Source organism: Falco rusticolus, chromosome 8 (genome assembly GCF_015220075.1).
Source record: "Falco rusticolus isolate bFalRus1 chromosome 8, bFalRus1.pri, whole genome shotgun sequence".
NCBI lineage: Eukaryota > Metazoa > Chordata > Aves > Falconiformes > Falconidae > Falco > Falco rusticolus.
Window position 1 is genome coordinate 269,805 of NC_051194.1, and position 18,836 is coordinate 288,640.

The 18,836-nt window shown below is 49.0% G+C and overlaps 1 protein-coding gene across 8 annotated transcripts in view; it reads left to right on the plus strand.

Annotated features, from left to right (window-relative positions):
• The window catches only part of ARHGAP26 (Rho GTPase activating protein 26), a 196,400-nt gene that overhangs the window by 119,783 nt on the left and 57,781 nt on the right, over positions 1-18,836 (plus strand). For all 8 annotated transcript variants that reach the window (XM_037398570.1, XM_037398563.1, XM_037398564.1 and 5 more), the window contains 3 exons: positions 1,534-1,621; positions 2,761-2,819; positions 3,756-3,861. In XM_037398570.1, the coding sequence (XP_037254467.1) occupies positions 1,534-1,621; positions 2,761-2,819; positions 3,756-3,861 (253 nt within the window). The remainder of the gene's footprint in view (positions 1-1,533; positions 1,622-2,760; positions 2,820-3,755; positions 3,862-18,836) is intronic.

Consider the following 18,836-nt stretch of genomic DNA (forward strand, 5'->3'; position numbering starts at 1 on the left):
TCAGCTGTAGCTTGGAGACCTTCCTCATGAGCACTATGAGAGCTGTGTCTGCCAGCTGTGCTGGCAGCCAGCTCTCTGCAGTGTTGGGTGCAGAGCTTGGTGACAGGGTGGGCACGAGCCGCAGCAAGGGGCTGTGCTGGGAGGATGTGAATGGCAGCTTGATCTTTGCCGTCACTTTCCAACATTGCCTGCTGAGGGGGCCTTGTTTATTGTGGGGTCCGGGCAGGGCTTTCCCTGTGCTGGGAGGTTTGCCATTGTAGCTGCTGATCCTTGAGGCTCGCTGCTCACAGCAGCTCAGGGGCTGCAGTGGAGCCCTGCATCTGCTGCAGGGGTGGAGGGGGGCGAATCAGGTGTTTAAAGATGGTAAGAAAAAGCCTGTGTCAGGGAGGATGGAAGAACAGGATGACATCAAGAGGCCAGAGGTGACAAAACAAACAGCAGCGTGGTTCTGCAATACCAGTGACCCTTCCAATTGGAGCTGCCTCTGTGCTCAGTGCCTTGCACCACTTCAGAACACCCTGGGTGCTTTTCCTCTCCCTTGCCGCTAGCGCAGCTCAAACCAAGTCATGTCGCTGCTCCTCTCTGCATACGTCAGCAGTGGCAAGAGGCTCCCGCCTCATGGTGGTCCCCAGGGGTCCTATGGGTGTTCTGCAAGGCGAGGTGATAGGAGCTTCCCAGTCTAAGGCCGCCTCACAGCCAGTGTTTGGCTGGTGAAGGTGGCACTTGGTGGCATGTTTCTGGAGTGGTGAGCCGAGCGAGGGTCCCCAGGATGGGCAGCCTCGTGGGCACCATGCGAATGCCAGCTGTGCCAGGCCTGGCCATGGAGCACCACATGCAGCAGCCCCGCTTCCTCCCTCTCATCCAAATGAAATGCAGCCATGGAGCCAAAGGAGTGCAGACCTGCCTTCCTACACACTCTGTGGTGGATCAGGCCATCAGCAGGGGCTCTTTCCCGCCTTGTGCAGGAGAACAAGCCACCTCCTGTCTCCGTGCACACCCGGGCAGGATGCCTACCTCTGCCACTGTGTGTCCTGCTGTCTGCCTGACACCCACTGACCACCACAGAGGCTGTGCCACCATTGCTGCTGTTGCTCACATTCGTTTAGGCTGTGGCAATGCCTTGCAGCCTCCTTGGGGCTGGGATCTTCTGTGGAATCCTGGGGAGGTTCTCTGTTTGTCTGTGTCCATGTCATGTTTGTGCCCTGCGTTTGTTACCAGTGTCACTGAACACCACAGTCTCCTGTGCCCTGTGTAATGTCGTGCTTTGAGTTAAACTGCTGATCTCACTGCTCATGATTAATGTTTTTCTTTTTTTTTTCTTGTCCCATGCAAGTGAGTGTGGCCCATCTTGTGTAACAAACTCTGCTTCCCTGCAGAAGTGTCTGTTGGGGATTGGCTTGTGGTCACTGGGCTGGGGAATAGCAAATAAAATGGGATGTGACAGTCTTCCCACACATCTGAGCTGGTGAGCTGATATGAGCTGGTATTATCCTCACTTTAGTTCACTTTTTTCTTTTTTGTCTTTTTCCTTAGATCCCAAAACGGCTACAGAAACAGAAACAGAGATCTGTGCAGAGTGGGAGATAAAGACGATTACTAGTGCACTGAAAACTTACCTGAGGTAAGGCAGAAAAGCCTCATCTGTTGTGTGGCTTAGGACTGATTTGGTGATGATCTGGGGCATTACTGCCTGTTATTGCAGATCTTTAACAATAGCACTTTGACAGAAACAAAGAAGAAACTGCTCACAGAGAATTTATTCTGGCTTTCCCCTTGACCCTCCAGCATGTTTGAGCAGGATCTGGGGAATGCAGTCAGCTCTCTGCCAGATGCATGTGTCATACAAACGTGATTTTAAAAGCTCATTCTTGTGTCCCCTGCCTTGATTTAAGCTTTTCCCTAAGCTTTTTGTAATGGGCTTCCACCTAATGAGTGTGTGGTGGAAGGTGAGCACAGTGCTCCTCTAAAGGCTGTGTCTCAAGTGCTTTTTTAGAACTGGGTGCAGAGCTTTATTGTAGTAATAATTTCTGTATGCAAGTCCATGCCACTATCATCATGGGTTATCTTCCCACAGGGCTGGTCTGCTGGCAGCAGTCAGCATCTCGTTATCCACAACATGCTTCTACCTGTCATGACTGGCAGCTTCTTGCTTTCTGTTTCTGTTCTGTGCATTGGCTTGTATTTGAGAGAATGAGAGAGTGAGCACAAGAGAGAGGCTAAATCCAGTTAGGGTGATGAGTATAATTAGCTTGGTGGATCTCAGCCTAGAAAATCACAAAACACTACATAATTTTGCATGATTGGCAACCTTTGCTCCAGAGTTTGAACTGTTTGCAAAGCAATGAAGAATGTCAACAGGACCAAGATGTCTCATTGAAGGGATGTGGAAGTGGGAAGGGAGAATGGGGAATTTAATGGGAACGGTGGCTGTTAAAGTTTTATGGCTAGGCTTGTTTCTCTTTTTAATTTATTTTTAAACTTGCTTGGAAATCATGGGCTCACTGAAACACTGTTACTGTGTTACTGAAGGAATGCTGAAATTACAAATTAATTCAGCGTGGGGCAGAAAAGGGAGGAAGAATAAATCAAAGGTACTTCAATAGATCTTATTCCTTCTGATGGGAGGAATTAATTAGATTTGTTGTTGCTTAATTCTGCACTTTTAAAAATGGAGCTGAATTTATGGTAAGGGCAAAGCTTTATTTCTGTGGATTGTGTTACTCAGATATGTTTTGTGCATGTTACCTTTTTATCTTTCAGAATGCTTCCGGGGCCGCTCATGATGTACCAGTTTCAAAGGAGCTTCATCAAAGCAGCAAGTGAGTTCGTTGATGTTTATTGCACTGGTCTGAAAGAGGAGCACAATTTGCAAGTAACTGAGTGTAACCTCTGCCCTGCTGCTTCCCCACTGGCCTCCTTGTTCTTAAGTCCCAGCAAGTAGAATAAGAATGAAGGGACAAGGGGCATGTTGTTATTTGGGACTTAACCAGATGAAAAGGAAACGCAGATGGTGCAGGGGGAGCAGAGACCTGGCCAGTGGCAGTAGCTGCTGCTGCAGCTCTGTCTTATTTTGACCATCATCTGTCAAAATGAGGGAGGCCGTTGTTCAAACAACACCTACAGTGTTTTGATGAGATCAGTTGCAGTTCAGATGTCTGTGCCACTTTCCTTTGACTGCTCTGGGAGAAGGTGCTTTATGTGAGAGCAGGTAACTCTCCATTGGCAGCTGTGCAGCCTGTGTGCACGAGTGCGACCAGGGGGTCAGGGGGGCTCATGTGGTCTGTGGCCACATCGGCGGTGGCCTCCTTGGAAGGCTCCTGCTTAGGTGGCCAGGGTACAGCTGCCAGCACCTGCGGGCCTAACCAGCCTGCTGAGTACCATATGCTACCACCTTACCAGGCACTGTGCTGAGTGCATTCTGATGATGCTTGGGAACACTTTGAACAGGAACGTGTTGATGTTCCTATTCCTGGAATTAGAGAAACACTAGTTACAGCCAGCCCCTTCCCTGGTCACAACTGGCTTTTCACATGGCTGGCATCTGCTCTCAACTCACTGTTTCAGCCCACTAGTTTCTTCCTTTTGAAAACAACTGGTTGGGGCTGGTAGAAAGGAAAATTGCTGTGGAGAGTATCCTCAGCATGCCTGGGTGCAGGGAAGAGTAGGTCCCCAGGCTGTCCGTTGATGTTAGTGTTCAGGCCTGCATGCCTCTTGCCATTGATGTGGAGAGAAATCATCTTCTGTTCCCAATGCAGAACTCGAGAATCAGGAGTCAAGGGTGTCAGAGATCCACAGCCTCGTCCATCGGCTCCCAGAGAAAAACAGGCAGATGTTGCACTTGCTCATGAACCACTTGGCAAAGTACGTTTATGACTGATATGTTTTTCTCTCCTTTTTCCACTTCCTCTGAAAGTTAATAGTGGTAGAAAAGTTTCCTTGTGTGTGTGTGCACGGTGATGAGTCATGTCTGGTTGGTGAGTGACTGGAAACCCGTGTTTGAGTGAAATAAGGGTGGTGCAAGGGGGGAGGGAGGGGGGCTTTCCTGCTGACCCAGGTCTCTGCAGGTCCCCTGCCTGTGTGGCTGTGGTCCCAACCCTGTGGCGACAGGAGGAACCCATGCGCTGCTGGGAATGTGGCATTGGTTTTAATGGCACAGTAATGAGGTTCAGCTGTCCAGAAGGCAGAGCAGAGATTAAGGTCCTCGCTGGGTTTCAGATCAAGCCTAGTATTAGAAGACTAAAAGCTGTATCTTTGCTGCAGTAGACTACTCTGGGCCGTATTTTCTGACTTTATGCAACCTGATGAATCAATACTTCTAGGTCACCTTGAAACTTTTCAAGGGCCAAGAAACTGAATGATTTTTTTTGCTTTCAGTGATAGAGCTGACCTATAATTTCCCATCTTCCTGCTCCTGAAGGTTACCATGGAAACCTTTGATTAGTGTTTTAAAAGTGAAAGCAGCATCAGGTGTTTGTGCCAGCCTCAAGGCTGTGGGGTCATACCTGCCCTCACTGTTTGCACAGGCGCTGCACGAGCAAGAGGAATTAGGCAGGACTTGGAAAGCTGGGGAATGAGTTAATTGGCATAACCATTTAGAAGACAGTCTGGGAGAACCTGAAGTTATCTGTGTAAGAGGAAGAATAACACATAGTTCTTGAAATAGGCTTACAAACGCCTTCAGATGCTTTCTTACGACACAGGTTTCTATCCGTTCTGTGGACTCCCCAGCAAGGCTGTTAAAAAACAAAGAGCTGGTTTAGATCTCAGTTTCAAAATCTTCTGCATTTAGAGGCCCAAGCCAAGGGCCAGACAGTTCCAGGTACTCCCATCGACCAAATGTGTGCAAGGAATCTCATAACCGCTTAAGTGCTTTTCATTTAAAGGAAAACCTGGTGGTGTTTGAGTGAGAGATGTAGAGAGGGGAGGCAGGTAATGCAGTGGGCTTCATGCTGCTTTAGTGGGGAAGGAACTATACCAAAACACAAACAAACAATGAGTTTAGTGGTGCGTGCTATATTAGGAAGAGAATCAGCTCATAGTGGTTATTTAATAGGGAAAAAAATTATCTTGGAGAGAGGCAGGAAGCTGAGGAGTGAGAGCCTGCGCTGAGCTCGCTGCCCTGCAGAAGCTTTCCTAGCCCCAGTGCCGTTCCTGGGGAGGTCCCGGGCTGTAGGGCAGAGAAACAGCCAGCTCCGGGCACAGGCCCTACAGCATTGCTCCTGCGTCAGTCCTGCAGCTCCAACATGGCAGCTCTCCTGCCACCTGGCCACACCAGGAGCAGCACCTTGCTCCAGGAGCACCAGGAGGGCAGCCTGGTCTGGGACTCATGAGCTGGTTGAGGCAGCAGTACCATAAAGCCAGATTAAAGATGTTGCGGTGGAGATAAAGCTTCACATCTGCAGAACACGTTTGGAAGGAGGGAGAGTGTAGCAGAAGGCATGGGGGCCTGGCTGCCCTGGGTGACCTGCACAGGGAAGGGGGCTGTCTGGGCTGGGGACCAGCTGGGGTTTAGGGGCTTCTTGTCCCTGGTGAGGGGAGCCGAGAGCAGGGCATCCACAGCTAATGCAAAACCTAAGGGCCCCTTCCTGGCCCTGCCAAGCTGGGCTGCACTTCTTGGAGGGGATTGCCTCATCTGTTTCTGGTTGGTTTGTATTATGATTTAAAGTAACATGTGAATAATCAAGATTTGCATTTTTATCAGATGAGCTAAAAAAATATTTGTTACAGTATTACTGCAGAGTTCTCTTACACTAAAAGCAGAGCACAATCTGTATTGGTCAAATAGAGAAAGAGAGTCTGTCCTGCATTGTCTTACATGGTTTTTTGGTTTGTATGTTCACTGTTGCTTACCGAAAAGGGACATTGGACTCCTCATGTGGCGTGGGGCTGCAGTTAATAACAGTAATAAAACCGTGCTAACAGAGCTGATACTTTCTAAACCGGTAATTATTAACACAAATTAAATACCAGTTGGAATAAGTGCCTCTGAGGTGGTTGAGCAGTACCCTTCCTTCTGTGCAGCAGAGAAATGTCATGGGTTTCCCATGGTTTCCCTGCGATTTGGTGTGCAGGGAGAGGGGCTCATGCCCCAGCAGGCCCCATGCAGGGGGATGCAGCACTCCAGCTTCCAGCTCCCGGCTCCTGGGGGAATACGCTGCTGCTCCCAGGGCACATTCCCCTGTGCGGGCGGGGTGAGGAGAGCTGGAGGCAGAGGGAGGACAGATCCCAGGGACAGGCACAGGCAGGGTGGAGGGAGAGGAGTGTATAAATAGAAAGTGATGTTGATTTCTGCCTCTTACTGCAGCTCTAAGCCTGTTTGTGCTGTCTCATGTTCAGGCGTCCAGGCAATTATCCACTGTGAAATACAGTGTGAGCAATCCCTGTCCATGCTTCTTCATCAGGAATGTAATGCTGCAGATTTTCTCCTCTGCTCTACAGACCCTGGTTCCAGTGATACTTGCTATTATGATGTTATTCTTTGACCCATGAGGAGGTGAAACCTTTAATTTTCCTTCCTGGGACATATTCATGCTGTCAGGATTCCTGTGATAAACCCAGCTGTGATTTACTTTCCTGAAAGAGAGGAGATCTCTTTGTTCTGATGTTTTTCCAAGGGGATCTCCACAGGAAGGCCTGAACACCCACAGGCTGGACCATCCCAGTGCCTGCATCTGCTGGCCTTGCCAACAGGCACATCTGAGGATGTAGCAACTGAAGTTAGTAAGACTCTGGGTGACCTTCAAAATCTCCTGGTTTCTCTTGTTTCAGGCCAGAATAGCCGATGCCCTCCAAAGAACAGAAAGGCAAACCCAGCATGTATCTTCTCCTGTTTCTTGTAGCTGTTTAGTTACCAGAGTCATATGGCTTAGTCAGTCTGTTAATCCTTGGTGTTTGTGGTGTTTGCAGGGGATGGCTGGTGAGAGTGCTCCTCATCCTCTGCTTTAAAAATAAAAAATACATTTTTGAAAAAGCTGTGTGAAGAACTGATGCCAGGAGACATGGTGAGCTAACTGTACAAGCCTGCGTGGTACCAAGCACGCATGGCAGTAACGCTGCCCCTCATACTGCTCCCCACTCCCCTGAATGCCTGTTCCAGCATCATTTTTTTTAGCAGTTTGTGCCCAGGTTCCATCCACCCATTGGCATAGCAGGCTCAAGCTCTGCATGGCATAGGACTCCTCACACCATTTTTAGGGTCTTCTTTCTCTTTATTCTGGGTTTTTCCCCCCCCAGCTGTTTCTGGCTGGGAAAGAAGGAAAACGAATACTTCCTTGGTGCTGCTGAGCACTTTGGGTGCAGCAGGCTGTCCCACAGCACATCACCTAGCAACACACTCCTGCTCGCATGCTTCTGAGTTGTTTTGCTGCAGATACCTCCTTTTGGCCCAGCACCTATCTCCGAGAATGGCTACACTGTAGTTTCAAATGTTTTTTTATCAATAGAATGTGCCAGCTCTGATTAAACCAATATTTTTTTTCTGCCAAAGAAGTTAAAACATTTCAAAGCAAAGCAGAGGTGCACACAGTGCTGCCCAGCTTGCAGGTAGCTGTGCCAATGGTTCTGCCATGAGTGAAGCTGGTTGTAGAAAATTGCCTTTTTTGTTAGTGGGGCTCTGATACCCTCCCTGTCTTTTTCTTTTTCAATGTACTTTCTCCCCAAGGAGTAAATTCTTTGGAAGTGCAGAGCAGGAGGATTTTGCTGATTGTTTCAAGCATTTAGGAATATTTTTTTTTTTCCTTGAATGGACATAATTTGACATCTGAGCCTTGCTTTGTTCTTCTGTCAGTGAGATCCAGGTTCTCCAATACAGATGGTGCTGTGCTTGTGCACCCTTCAGCAGGGCTCTCGGGACCCTCTCCATGGCTTGGCATCGCTGCTGCTGCTCTGTGCATCCCCCCTGCCCGAGGAGCAGGGCTGCCCCTGCCTGCATATCCACTCCTGTCCTGGCAAAAGGTCAAAACAATTGAGGACACTGCAGAAGAAATGTGTGTACGTGTATTTAGCAGTATTAATTATCTTTAATCGTTCACAGCTGCGGCCTGGCCAGCAGTGACTAGTTCTCTTTGTTTTTGCTGTGGTGGTGTTTTGTAGTTTACGTGTTTTAACCAACATGATAGTGATTGCTATCTCTAGCACAAATTGTTTCCCAATTATCAGTGAGGATGGTTTCCACGGGCTCTGCAGGGCAGCTGCTACCAGCCACAGACCAGAGATCCAGCAAAGCCCACTCTCCACCACAGCCTGTCGGTGGGATGGAACAGGGGCTGGACACGGAGCGAAGCGTTTTGGAGGGCTCTTTGCTGAGCAAGGGATTGTTGGCAAAGGAGAAGAAGAAAAAATCATCCAGGTCTTCTGCCTAAAAAGACAACCCGGCACTTGTTTTGCTTTGTGTGGAGCAGTCCCATCCTTGGCAGCCCCGCGCCGTGCTCCCTGGGCTGCACTGCCTGTGCAGAGCCATGCAGGAGCCAGGGTCCCTGGCAGATGTGCGGTGCTTGCCGTGGTGTGCTCCATGCCCAGTGGCTTCAGGAAACCCACTGTGGCACCTGTGCAGGACTGGCAGGTGGCTGCTTCCCCAGAAACATGCTTTTCCACGGGTTGTTTTCCCCGTTTCCCCCTGAAGGTGCAGCCGGCGAGGAGGCTGACGCTTCTTGGCACAGCAGGTCTGACTTCATCCCTGTAGCAGCTGTTTATGCTGCTGTCTGGTAACTATTCATTTGCTTGATTTATGTATTACTTCCAGTAAGTCATTCTTGTCCAGGACATTCTGGAAATTTCCACTAGCCGCTGAGGCCTCTGAGATGCACTGCTTTCTTATGCTCCTTGCCTGATTTGGCTGCCAAAAGCAAATAGCAAGCAAGCTCTCTGACCTTGAGTGGCCAGGCCAGGCAGCGATCCTCCCACACTGCCACCTGCTCGCCGTGCTTTGGAAATACCGTTTTTTTGCCCGGTGCCTGTTTTCAATCCCTTTGGATCATGGTACTGCTGGGTGCTGTGTGAAACCCTGGCAGTTCAAATGACCCAAAGGATCTGGGTGCTCTCATGGGTTGCAAAAGGCATGTCAGATGAAAGGTGACTCCCCATAGGCATGCTCTGCCTTGCAGGAGCTGGGAGAATCCTGCCTGGGGCTCATCTGTCCCAGGTCAGGCTTGTGCTATGCTTTTTCTTCCCCTCTTTTTTCTTCTCCTGGTTTGTTTCTCTGTTTTGCGTCTTGGTTTGGAGCATCAGGTCCTGGCACCTGGGGAGCTGGGATGGGTGCTGCCCCAGGGCTGCTGCCTGGTGAGTGCTGTGCCTCTGTCCTGTGCTGGAGCCAGATCTGTGCCAGAGCCAGTGCTGGTGCTACTGAGTATCCCCAGAGCTGCTGTGCTGAGGCGTCCCCTGTCCCACCTAACTCAGTAAACTGTCTTGCAGATGGCCCGTATGGGTGGTTTAAGGGAGAGACAGATAGGGGCAGCCCAGCCCAGCTGCAGCTCCCCAGAGCTTCATCCCGACCACAGAGGCCAGTGAGCACTGGTGCCTCCAGGTCCATCACCTGCTGGTGTGCGTATATATCCATGTGGGTCCTGCTGTCTGCATGCGTTGCCTATATGTACCATAAGTGGGCAAGGCAAAAGGTGTGAACCAGCATACAGACGAAGGAAGAAGGAAAGTTTAGGCTGATAATGCTAAAACAAAAGAAAACAAGAACATCCTGGGTTTTGAAAATACAGTTCTAAGCAATTATTTTAAATCATCCTCTCCCCAGTTGGAGCCAAGCCCACTTAGATCAATAAAAATCCCTTTTGTTTTAATGCTTTGACATGATTAGCAAGTATAGCCAGTTGTCTGTTTATTTTTCTGTTCCTGCATGGGAAAAGCCAATGAAACCACCAGCGGGCTCCCTGCAGAAGGCAGGAGAGGCTGGTTTGGAAGGAGCAGCCTGGGAGGGCAGCTGAAGGGGAAGGTAGCAGCTTTGGTAGCATGCTGTGCCAGGACCTGTCCTCACGCCCAGCTCCAGGAGGGCAGCACGACGTTCTCTTGAGTCTCCTTCCTCCATCAGATCAGACTCTCTGCAAATTCTGGGGTATTTTTGATGTTGGAGACAGTCAGTGGATAAGAGATTGGTTGGCAGATTAGTTTGAAATCTTAGCGTGCCTGGCTAATTTGATTACAGCTTTTAACTGGAACCACCTGTATCTCTGTGCAAAGACAAAGGCTGTGGAGGTCTGCAGACCCCTGGCAGAGCCTGCAGCAAGGGCTGCGCTGCCTCTCGGGCTCCCCTGCCTTAATGAAATCTGCATGTGTCTGCTGTAATATCTCCCTTGTTTTCTTAATTTTCGCATTGGGCTCTTGAAGGTAATTTTACTTTCAACATTATTTGTTGGGGAATTAGTCTTTTCAACCAGGGAGCTTTGCAGAGGGGAAGGAGCCTGCCCTGTGCCTTCCTCTGTCTCCCCACAGAAACTGGGTGCAAGTTCAGATCCTGCAGAGGCAGCACCTGAACGTGGTCAGTAGGTGCTTGGACCTCCCCGGCCATCGCAGCAGTCTTTTAGATGGTCTTGGTCTGTTTGCAAATGGCCTGTGTCCATTTGTCTTCTGCTGCCACAAAATAATCCACTGGATTATTGCTGATACACCAGCAGATGGGCTCCTTCCTTCTGCTCAAGTTTGGAGTACATTAGACCAGATACACAGCAGCAGCACAGCAAGCACTGTCCTGAGCTGCATTTGCACTTAGCAGCTGGGGTAACGATGACGCTGTGGATGCATTCCCTTGTTTTCCTGGTACTTTCTCTGCTCAAGACTTGCAGTGAGGGGGATCCTTTCCTGTAGAGGAATGAAGGCAGTGGGTTAATTAGCATTGATAATATGCAGCTGTGGCCTTGCCTGGAAGGCAGTGGGTTGATTGACATGGATGATGTGCAGCTGTAGCTTGTTCTGCTAAGTAGTTAAGTGGCACTGAGGAGTGTGGGAGAGGGGGTCAGATGGAGGGGGTGGCGGTGGCAGTGTAAGTGTAGTGTAGTGTAGTGTAACCACTGGAGGAAGAAGAAGGGACAACACAGACAGTGGAATCTGACCAATGGTAAAGCCTTGTTGCAGTCTACTAGTTTGGTTGTGCTGCAACACTTTCCCACAACTGAAGCCCTTCTGCAGGAGGTGGCCCGTGCTCAAGGAGCAGCTCTTGCATGACACAGTGGGTCCTTATGAGCCATTTGCACTTCAGAGCTGGAGGTGTCAAAATCTTGCAGGGCAGCAGCAATGTCTTTGGCTTCCCCCAGCCCTCTTCTCATCTCTCCCTCGAGCACTTTGTTGGAGGAGCTGATGATGCTCTCCACAGAGCAGAGACTGCTGCAGGCTTAGCAGGTACTGGTGGGCACAGTGCTGATGGATGTGTGGCTCCCTGGGGACATGGCCCTGGCAGCACCAGGTGCATCGTGCAAAGCATGAGGCTGTGTGCATGCCCTCCCTCTCACCAGCTCTGGCTCCCTCTTACTCTTCTGGTTTTGTTTTTAATGTGAGATTCTGCAGAATTAAAAAAAAACACCCCAAAACAAAAAAAAAAACCCTCAAAAAAAACCCCACACCAAAAAAACCTGTGGGTGTTTGCTGTGTTTGCTGGGCTTGGCTTCCTGTAATGTGTAAATTAGCAAAAGGTTTTGTTCTGCTTCTGAAAATGAACTTTTAACCTCTTCAACCTGGATTGTCAATAGAGTAGCTGTTTGCATTTTCTAGTGGCTTTTACTTCCATGCTTCTCCAAAAGGTCCTTATATTATCTGAAGGCTCCCCAGGTTTTAGCTGGAGAGGAATGCACTTCAGAGACTGCAGCATCTCTCTTATCAGGTATCTTGTATCTTCATCGCATGGAGGAGTCATCTCCCTAGATATGATAACGGGTGTCTTAAATTAGACTAAAGCTTACATCACCAGTGCTGGCAAGATCGTTTATTAGCATGTAATGCAGCATATGCTGGGTTTGCTGTGGAGTTTCTGTCGTTGAACATCTCAGCCGAGCTCATGCCGGATGGCTGGGAGAAGCAGCAGGCATTTTGCATTACTGAAGTGTGAATTCTTATGGGCTTGCATTTGAACTTTGCGTTGTTCAATAGAGATTGTTGATAGCACATAATTATCTGGATTCTTTTTAATTGTTTATCACAGTGAAACTGAAACTGTGTACAGAAACAGATTGAATCTGGAGTGAGCAAAAGATTTCCAATAAATAGCTGCCGTCTCTCCCTGGTGGTGTCTCCTCCATCCCTGCAGACAGTGGGGCTTCCACATTTTAATGAGAGCTTATCTAGATTGCTCTTTATGCTGAACAGACCCAGTACTAAACCAAATTCAGTTATACAGATTTTAGTCAAATCTTTTTTCTACAGAAGAAAGGAGAATAAAAGTTACCAGTGCCAAGATGTCTTTGAGCTGCAGCTCTCCCCAGGACCCTGGTAGTGATCCCTAGCCCAACCTGGACCCACCTCCTCTGTCCACCTCCAACTGTACTGCATGCCTAGTTGAGGTCTAGACTTCTTGAAACTACATTCAAACTTATAAACATTGACTTCTAAAAACATCTGCTGCTGTTGTGTGTGAAAGGCATGGGGCAGAGTCTGAAACCCACCGTTTGGGGCTGGGAGGGCCAGGAGACTCTAGGAGCCACTGGCGGAGAAAAAATGAATGCAATCACAGCTTCCACTTACAAAATCTCTGGTGATGCTGGCACCCACGTAGGGAAAGGAGCTGGCTGGTGTAGGACATTCTCTGGCTTGGTGGTGATGCCTGGCTTACTAAGACTGAGCTGAGGAAGCCATCCTGCTTTCCACGGGCTTTATGTGTGTGGGGGGCATGGGTGTCTGGAAATGTTTCTTGGCTCCTGCTTCCTTGATCTAGCTCACCTCATGGAGGGGGAGGTAGCAAGGGGGTCTGTCCATTGCCTGCACGGGCACCCTACTGTGAGGGTGGGGATTAGCAGGCTGTTACTGTATTCATTTAAATAATTACTGTATTCTTCTAATGTAATTCCATGGAAGTTTGTTACAATATCATGGTTATCTAGTGCCATGACAAATAGGAAGGGCATCGTTGGGTGAGTGGATTTGCCCACGTGAGTGTGGCAGGGTGCACAAGATCTGGGGAGAGTATTTTTCCAATCATTGTCAAAACCTTGTTCCACTGGCAAAGACACAACAAGCATTTTGCTTGCTGTTGTTAACCATGGCTGTAGTTTATTCTGCAAAGCTGGCTATTTCTGTATTCCCTTTCTTTCAAAAAAATTTTTTTTTAGGAATTCAGTGTTTTGGAGGGAAGGGCACTAACCTTGCATTTGTGATGCGAATGTGCTCCAAAATACCTCTGAGGAGGAAAAAAAAAAAGTCAAAAAACTTTTGTTACTGTTCCCTGCGGCCAGTGCATTTGCATGAATATACAGGTGTACACCAGGGTAACTTCTGTGTGTTACCCTGCAACCTGGCTCTTGGCTGTCAATTGCTTCCCATGCCTCCCTGCAGGGACAGCTGGAGCTGCATTTGCTAGAACCAGCACTAATTCTTGCTAGGAGGCTTTCTGGAAGCCTGTTTACTTTGGCTCTTTTCCATTTATCAGGTAGGCTTCAGCACATCATCTTTCAGATGATTTCTTGTTAACATATACTTACTCTTTCAGTCTCTTATTACCCTGCTGGCTACATAGGTTTTCTTATTGCGATGTGAAAGCATCAGCGATTTCTGTTTTCAGAGGAAAATCCCACCCATGCAGCAGGGGCTGTGCTGGGGAACTGGGGCCAGTGATGCTCATTCATGGGATGGCTCTTGCAGGGCTGCAGGCGCAGCCTGGAGCCAGCCAAAGCCCTGCTGCAACATGAACTGCCACCATGGCTGTCACTAATGGTTAAAATAACTATTATTACTATAAAGAAGAAAGATGTAATTGAGTGTAGCAGACTGAAGTTACAACCGAATGCTGTGCTTGCATGCATACAGCCAAAATTAAGGGAAATAGTGCGAGGCTGGGATGTAGGGTATGGGAATTGCATTCACCTGGTGTTGCCTCTTGGTCACATGCTATGAACATTAAGTTCACTGGTGTGGCAATGGGGTTTGGCCTGTGCAGGGAAGGGTGGCAGATCCTCTGCGATTCATGGCGTGCTGTCCTGTGGGCTGTGGGAAGGGTGGCGGTCTCGAAGAGGGCATTGCCACTGTGGGGTGGCAGCGGCACGGGGGACAGTGTTTGCAGCCTTGGCAGCCCTCGTTCAGCTCTGTCCCCAGGGGATGTTTGAGGGTGAAATCCCCTTTGCCTGCCTGTATTTCTGCAGGTGGAAACCACGGTGATATTTTAACACCAATTCATGGCCATGCCCATGGCTTTCACTGGGTGTCACTGGAAGCCCATGGTGCTGCCAGCGCCAGGGTGTGCGGAACTTGCCAGCCTTGTGCTGCTCACCCCAGCTGCAGCTTGGGGCTGAGGGTTGGTGAGCAGGTTCGGGATCCCCCTGTCAGCGCACCCCCCTGAGATCTCCCATCAAGCTCAGCTTGCCCAAAGCCAGAGAGGATGGCTTTGGAAACTGAAGTGACTTGGACTGGAAAGCCTGAATCAGAAGAGCCTTGCAGCACCATATGTGTTATCTTTGCAAGTCACAGCATGTATGGTATTCACACCGATTATATTTACCGATACTGAACTTCACATTTGGCCTCTGCATCTGTTCAGCATGATATGAGTACTTTTTTTTTCTTTTCTTTTCTTTTTTTTTTTCCCCCCCCCTGGGAGTTAACCCAAGCATCCAGCTGTGGCCAGATTCACCTGGGAGGAAAAAAGAGTCTTGCTGGAGCAAGTCAAACCACGCAGAAACAGTGCAGGCGCATGTTTCATCCCAGCTGAGCAAGGAAATCCAAGCGCAATGTGTCTGCTTGCTGAAAACCCCTTTAATTCTTGATGTTGCATCTGAAGGTTTTCTCCACTGCGTTCAGAAAGCTTGTCCTTGTCTTCACTGGGAGGTTTTGTATTTCCCTGGTGATCAGCCTTCCTTATGGATCTGCTGGCCTCCATCTGCATTCCTCAGTACTTGGCTCTCCCTGCTCCGTACTTGAGCAGCGATGCTGTAGAAGTTGCAACACTGTCTCTGCAGCTTGCAAAAGCTTGGGCTGTGTATGGTGGTGTTTTGCCTGTGCTCCTGTTCCTGTGTGCTGAGAACACGCAGTGACCACGTGGCGGCTGAGCGAGCCCAGCAAGCTCATCCTCCTGGCCTCCAGACTCCTCTGGCCCTTGCAGAGGTCTCCTCTGGCCCTTGCAGAGGTCTCCTCATGCTAGACCAGGCCAGAAAAGCACAGGCATATCCAGAGCCTTGATAAACAAAACAGGATAAGTTACAGCTGTGCAGTCTGTAAGTGTATCGTTGCTGTGCATGTGCCCTCTGGCTTGGGAGACAAAGTGGAGCTGGTTGTGCTCCCTGGTTCTGCACTCCCCGTGTGGTGCCTGCCCGAGGCCACTGCAAATCCACCTCCCTGCCACCTCCGCCTATGCACATGTGCATTTTAGGAATGACTGCCCAAATGTACGATTGACCGATTTTGCTACCTGGGGCACCAGCGGTTTGTGCTGCAGGTGTCATTTCTTTTTAACATGCCACAGCCTTTTTAGTTCCCTTACTGCGAGTGATGGCTGACAGTTGTGTTTACAAGGGCACTTGAAGAATTTCTGTTTCCAGTCTCTCCTGATACTGCAGGAGAGGAGCTTTGGTTTTTAAAAAATCTCCTTTCAGCAACTTGAAATGTTTTCATTATTATTGTTATTAGTCTTATTTTAAAACTTGAGCTGTGCCTTTCCAGATCCAAGTTTGCTTTTGACAAAACTCAGTATTGGGTTTCTCTGGTTTTGGGTACCAGGAGTGGCACAGATGCTAGCACTGTTTGTTCTTCCTTCTTAGCACAAGGAGGTGGCTGCATTTTACAAGCTCTGTATTGCAGCACAGCATTTTACAATGCACCTGCAATAAAACTCCTGCTGCACTGCCAGCCGTCAGATGGTGTTCCTGTGGCACGTGGGATGCTGGGGCTGGGTAAGCTGGGGTGGGTTTGAGCGAGGAGCCAGCAATCCCTAGGGAGCTGCAGGACTGCTCTCCCCTGGGGCACAGCTTCTGTGGCCCCTCAGAGAGGGGCAAAGCTGAGCAGTGGGAGCTGCTGCTGTGGCGGTCAGCCTGGCCCTTGCCTGCCTCCTCACCCAGCTCTCCACCTACACGCTCATCAGCCACAGCCCAATTAAACTCAATAATGTGCAGGGATGACTTGAATGCACCCAGGAACATTTCCCAGAACTCATTAGATTTTATCCGATAAATACCACCAATTGTGTGCGCTAGCAGCTGCCTGCTCTCTGTTCGGCAGCATGCGCCATCCAAATTAAATGGATGGAGGTGGGGGGAGCTGGGGGGGCAGAGACACTGACTGCAGGTTTTCATTTGAATGAAGCCAAGCAGCCCTGCCGAGCCTCTCCCCTAACTGGGGAGCTGTACTCCCCCGACATGATTTTCTTTGTGAGGACTTGGTGAGAACACGGCTGCTGCCTCAGCTGGGTCTTGCTGGCGTGGTTTAGCACAGGGCTTCCATGTCCTGATGCACTCACCAAGGGCATGGTGGGCCCATAGATGCCTCTGTTGCCCAGCATGCTGTCTGCATCCACTGTGCTTTTTACTTTTCATTCATGTCCAGAGTCAAATGTAAGTGTTTAGTTTCTAAGAAACTACCCAGAGCAGCCTAAATAATTTTGGGGATCACTAGCCCTCTGCATGATTGGCTTTTCACATTACATAGAAGCTCTAATGATGGTGGCAGACATTAAATATGTTTTTACCTGTATCAATATGAATTAGCTGCCTTATTTTCCATCCTATAAGGTCTTGTTAGGCCAGCCATAACAAGCACTTTGTTTTCAGAGATTTGTCCTAGGCATGGAAATAGAAACACTCCAGACTTTGCCCTTGTTCCCTTTCAGATGTTTGTTTTCTCAGAGATTTTTCTCTGAATCAGGGAAGATATTTGAACTAGTAACAGCACTCTTTGGCTGAGGCTTGTATACATGTATTATATGTATAAAATATATACACAAAGTAATTCCAGCCACAGAAAGCAAGAGTTGGGGGCGGGGGTGGGGGGAGCATCCCCTGGAGAGGCCTTCGCTGCCCCATGGAGGTGTGTGTTCACTGAGGTAACAGCACGTACCGGCCAGACCATGTCCACCAGTATTAAATAATCCCACTGATGCCAGTTCACAGCCCAAGAAGTCTCAAGTTGGAATGTTTTTTGTCACCCTCAGGTCTCTGCATGGCGTTAAGCTGCAGTGCCTGCAGCTGCTGCTTAGCCCCCAGGACAGGGCTCATGCCTGCTCTCAGCCATGTCACTGGGAGGAGTGGGCAGCTCCCATGTGCTGCACCCAAGCGTTTGCCACTGCTCCCACAGTACCTTCTCTGTAGGTTGTAGGAGAAGCAAATGAGATCTTTAATTGGATTTCTATGAAAATAGATACAAGCTGTTGACCAGGGTGAAGAAACTTAAATCATTAAAGTCTTTAAAATAGAAGGGGGCCAGAGCACTGCTTCCCACAGTCTGCAGCAGCCCTGGCTCCCCTCATTTCTCTGTTACATGATGCTGATTGCAAGCCAGTGCAACAAAGAAATACTTACTGTTCCTGTATGCTTGCTCTGCACTGAAGCTTGACTACCAATTACTCTGTATTAGATTATGTTTGGTCATGCCCATGATTATACAGTATCCATGCAGCCCAGGCATAATCTAATTTAACACACAACATGGATTTACTCTGCTCCCATTCTCCTTTGTTTATCTGAAAGTAAATGTAAAGTGAGTAGGTGTCCATGGACACCCCCAGGAAACACAACCTGCCCACTCAGCTGCAGGGGCAGTGCAGGGAGGCTTTGGCTCCTGGCATGGGGTGTCCCCTTGGGCTGCCAGAGCTTGGTCCCCAGCTCCTTTCATCAGGTGCTTGCAGTTGCCAGCGCACCTCTTGGGTTTGCACTAAGTGGGTCAGGTCTTTGTTCCTTAGTAAGGCTACTTGTTGATGATGCATTGCTGAGTGCAGATATTCCCCTGGTCAAGGGGCTCCACAGTCTATCCCAAGCTGCCAGGCGATCTCCTGCTGATGCCAGAGATGCATGGGAACCATCGTGTGCAAGGACAAGGAACAGCCCAGAGTCCAAGTCAGCGATAGCCTGGCAAGTTGCAAGCACCAAGTAGGAGTTAAGAGGTTGCTCTGTGGCAGGTGTCCCTGCCCATGGCAGGGGGGTGGAATAGATCTTTAAGTTCTCTTCCGACCCAAACCATTCTGTGATTTCTGCATTAGTTGTTGTTTCCCACCTCTTGGTTGTGCTGCAAGTGACTTCTGCAAAGTATGGATGGAGAGAGAGAACTGAAAAAGGACCCATCTAAATTAAGGGTAGTGCAATCACTTTCAGAGTGCACTGAAGGCCAGAAAGAAACAGCAAGTTAAAAGGAAAATACAGTGAATATTTGGAAACCTTCTAAAGGGCAGCTCAGGAATGGCACTAACAATGCCTGCCAGAAAGCGCCAACGTTAAGCACACTTTGGGATGAGAACACCCCATCTTTAGAAACTGTGGCATTATTTTCTAGTACAAAGGATGATGAAGAGGTATAATTTATAGTAAATTATCATGTGGATAATGGATATGGAGTTTGAAGGATGTGAAAGGTGAATCATGTTTTGTAGCATGGCTTTGGTAACCGAGCATTGTGAAGGCTACTGCTGGAAAAGTACCCATGGTACAGATCAGAAGTTCATGTGCCACCCAGGTTTATTCCCGAAAGGAGCCAGACCTGCACAATTGCAAAAT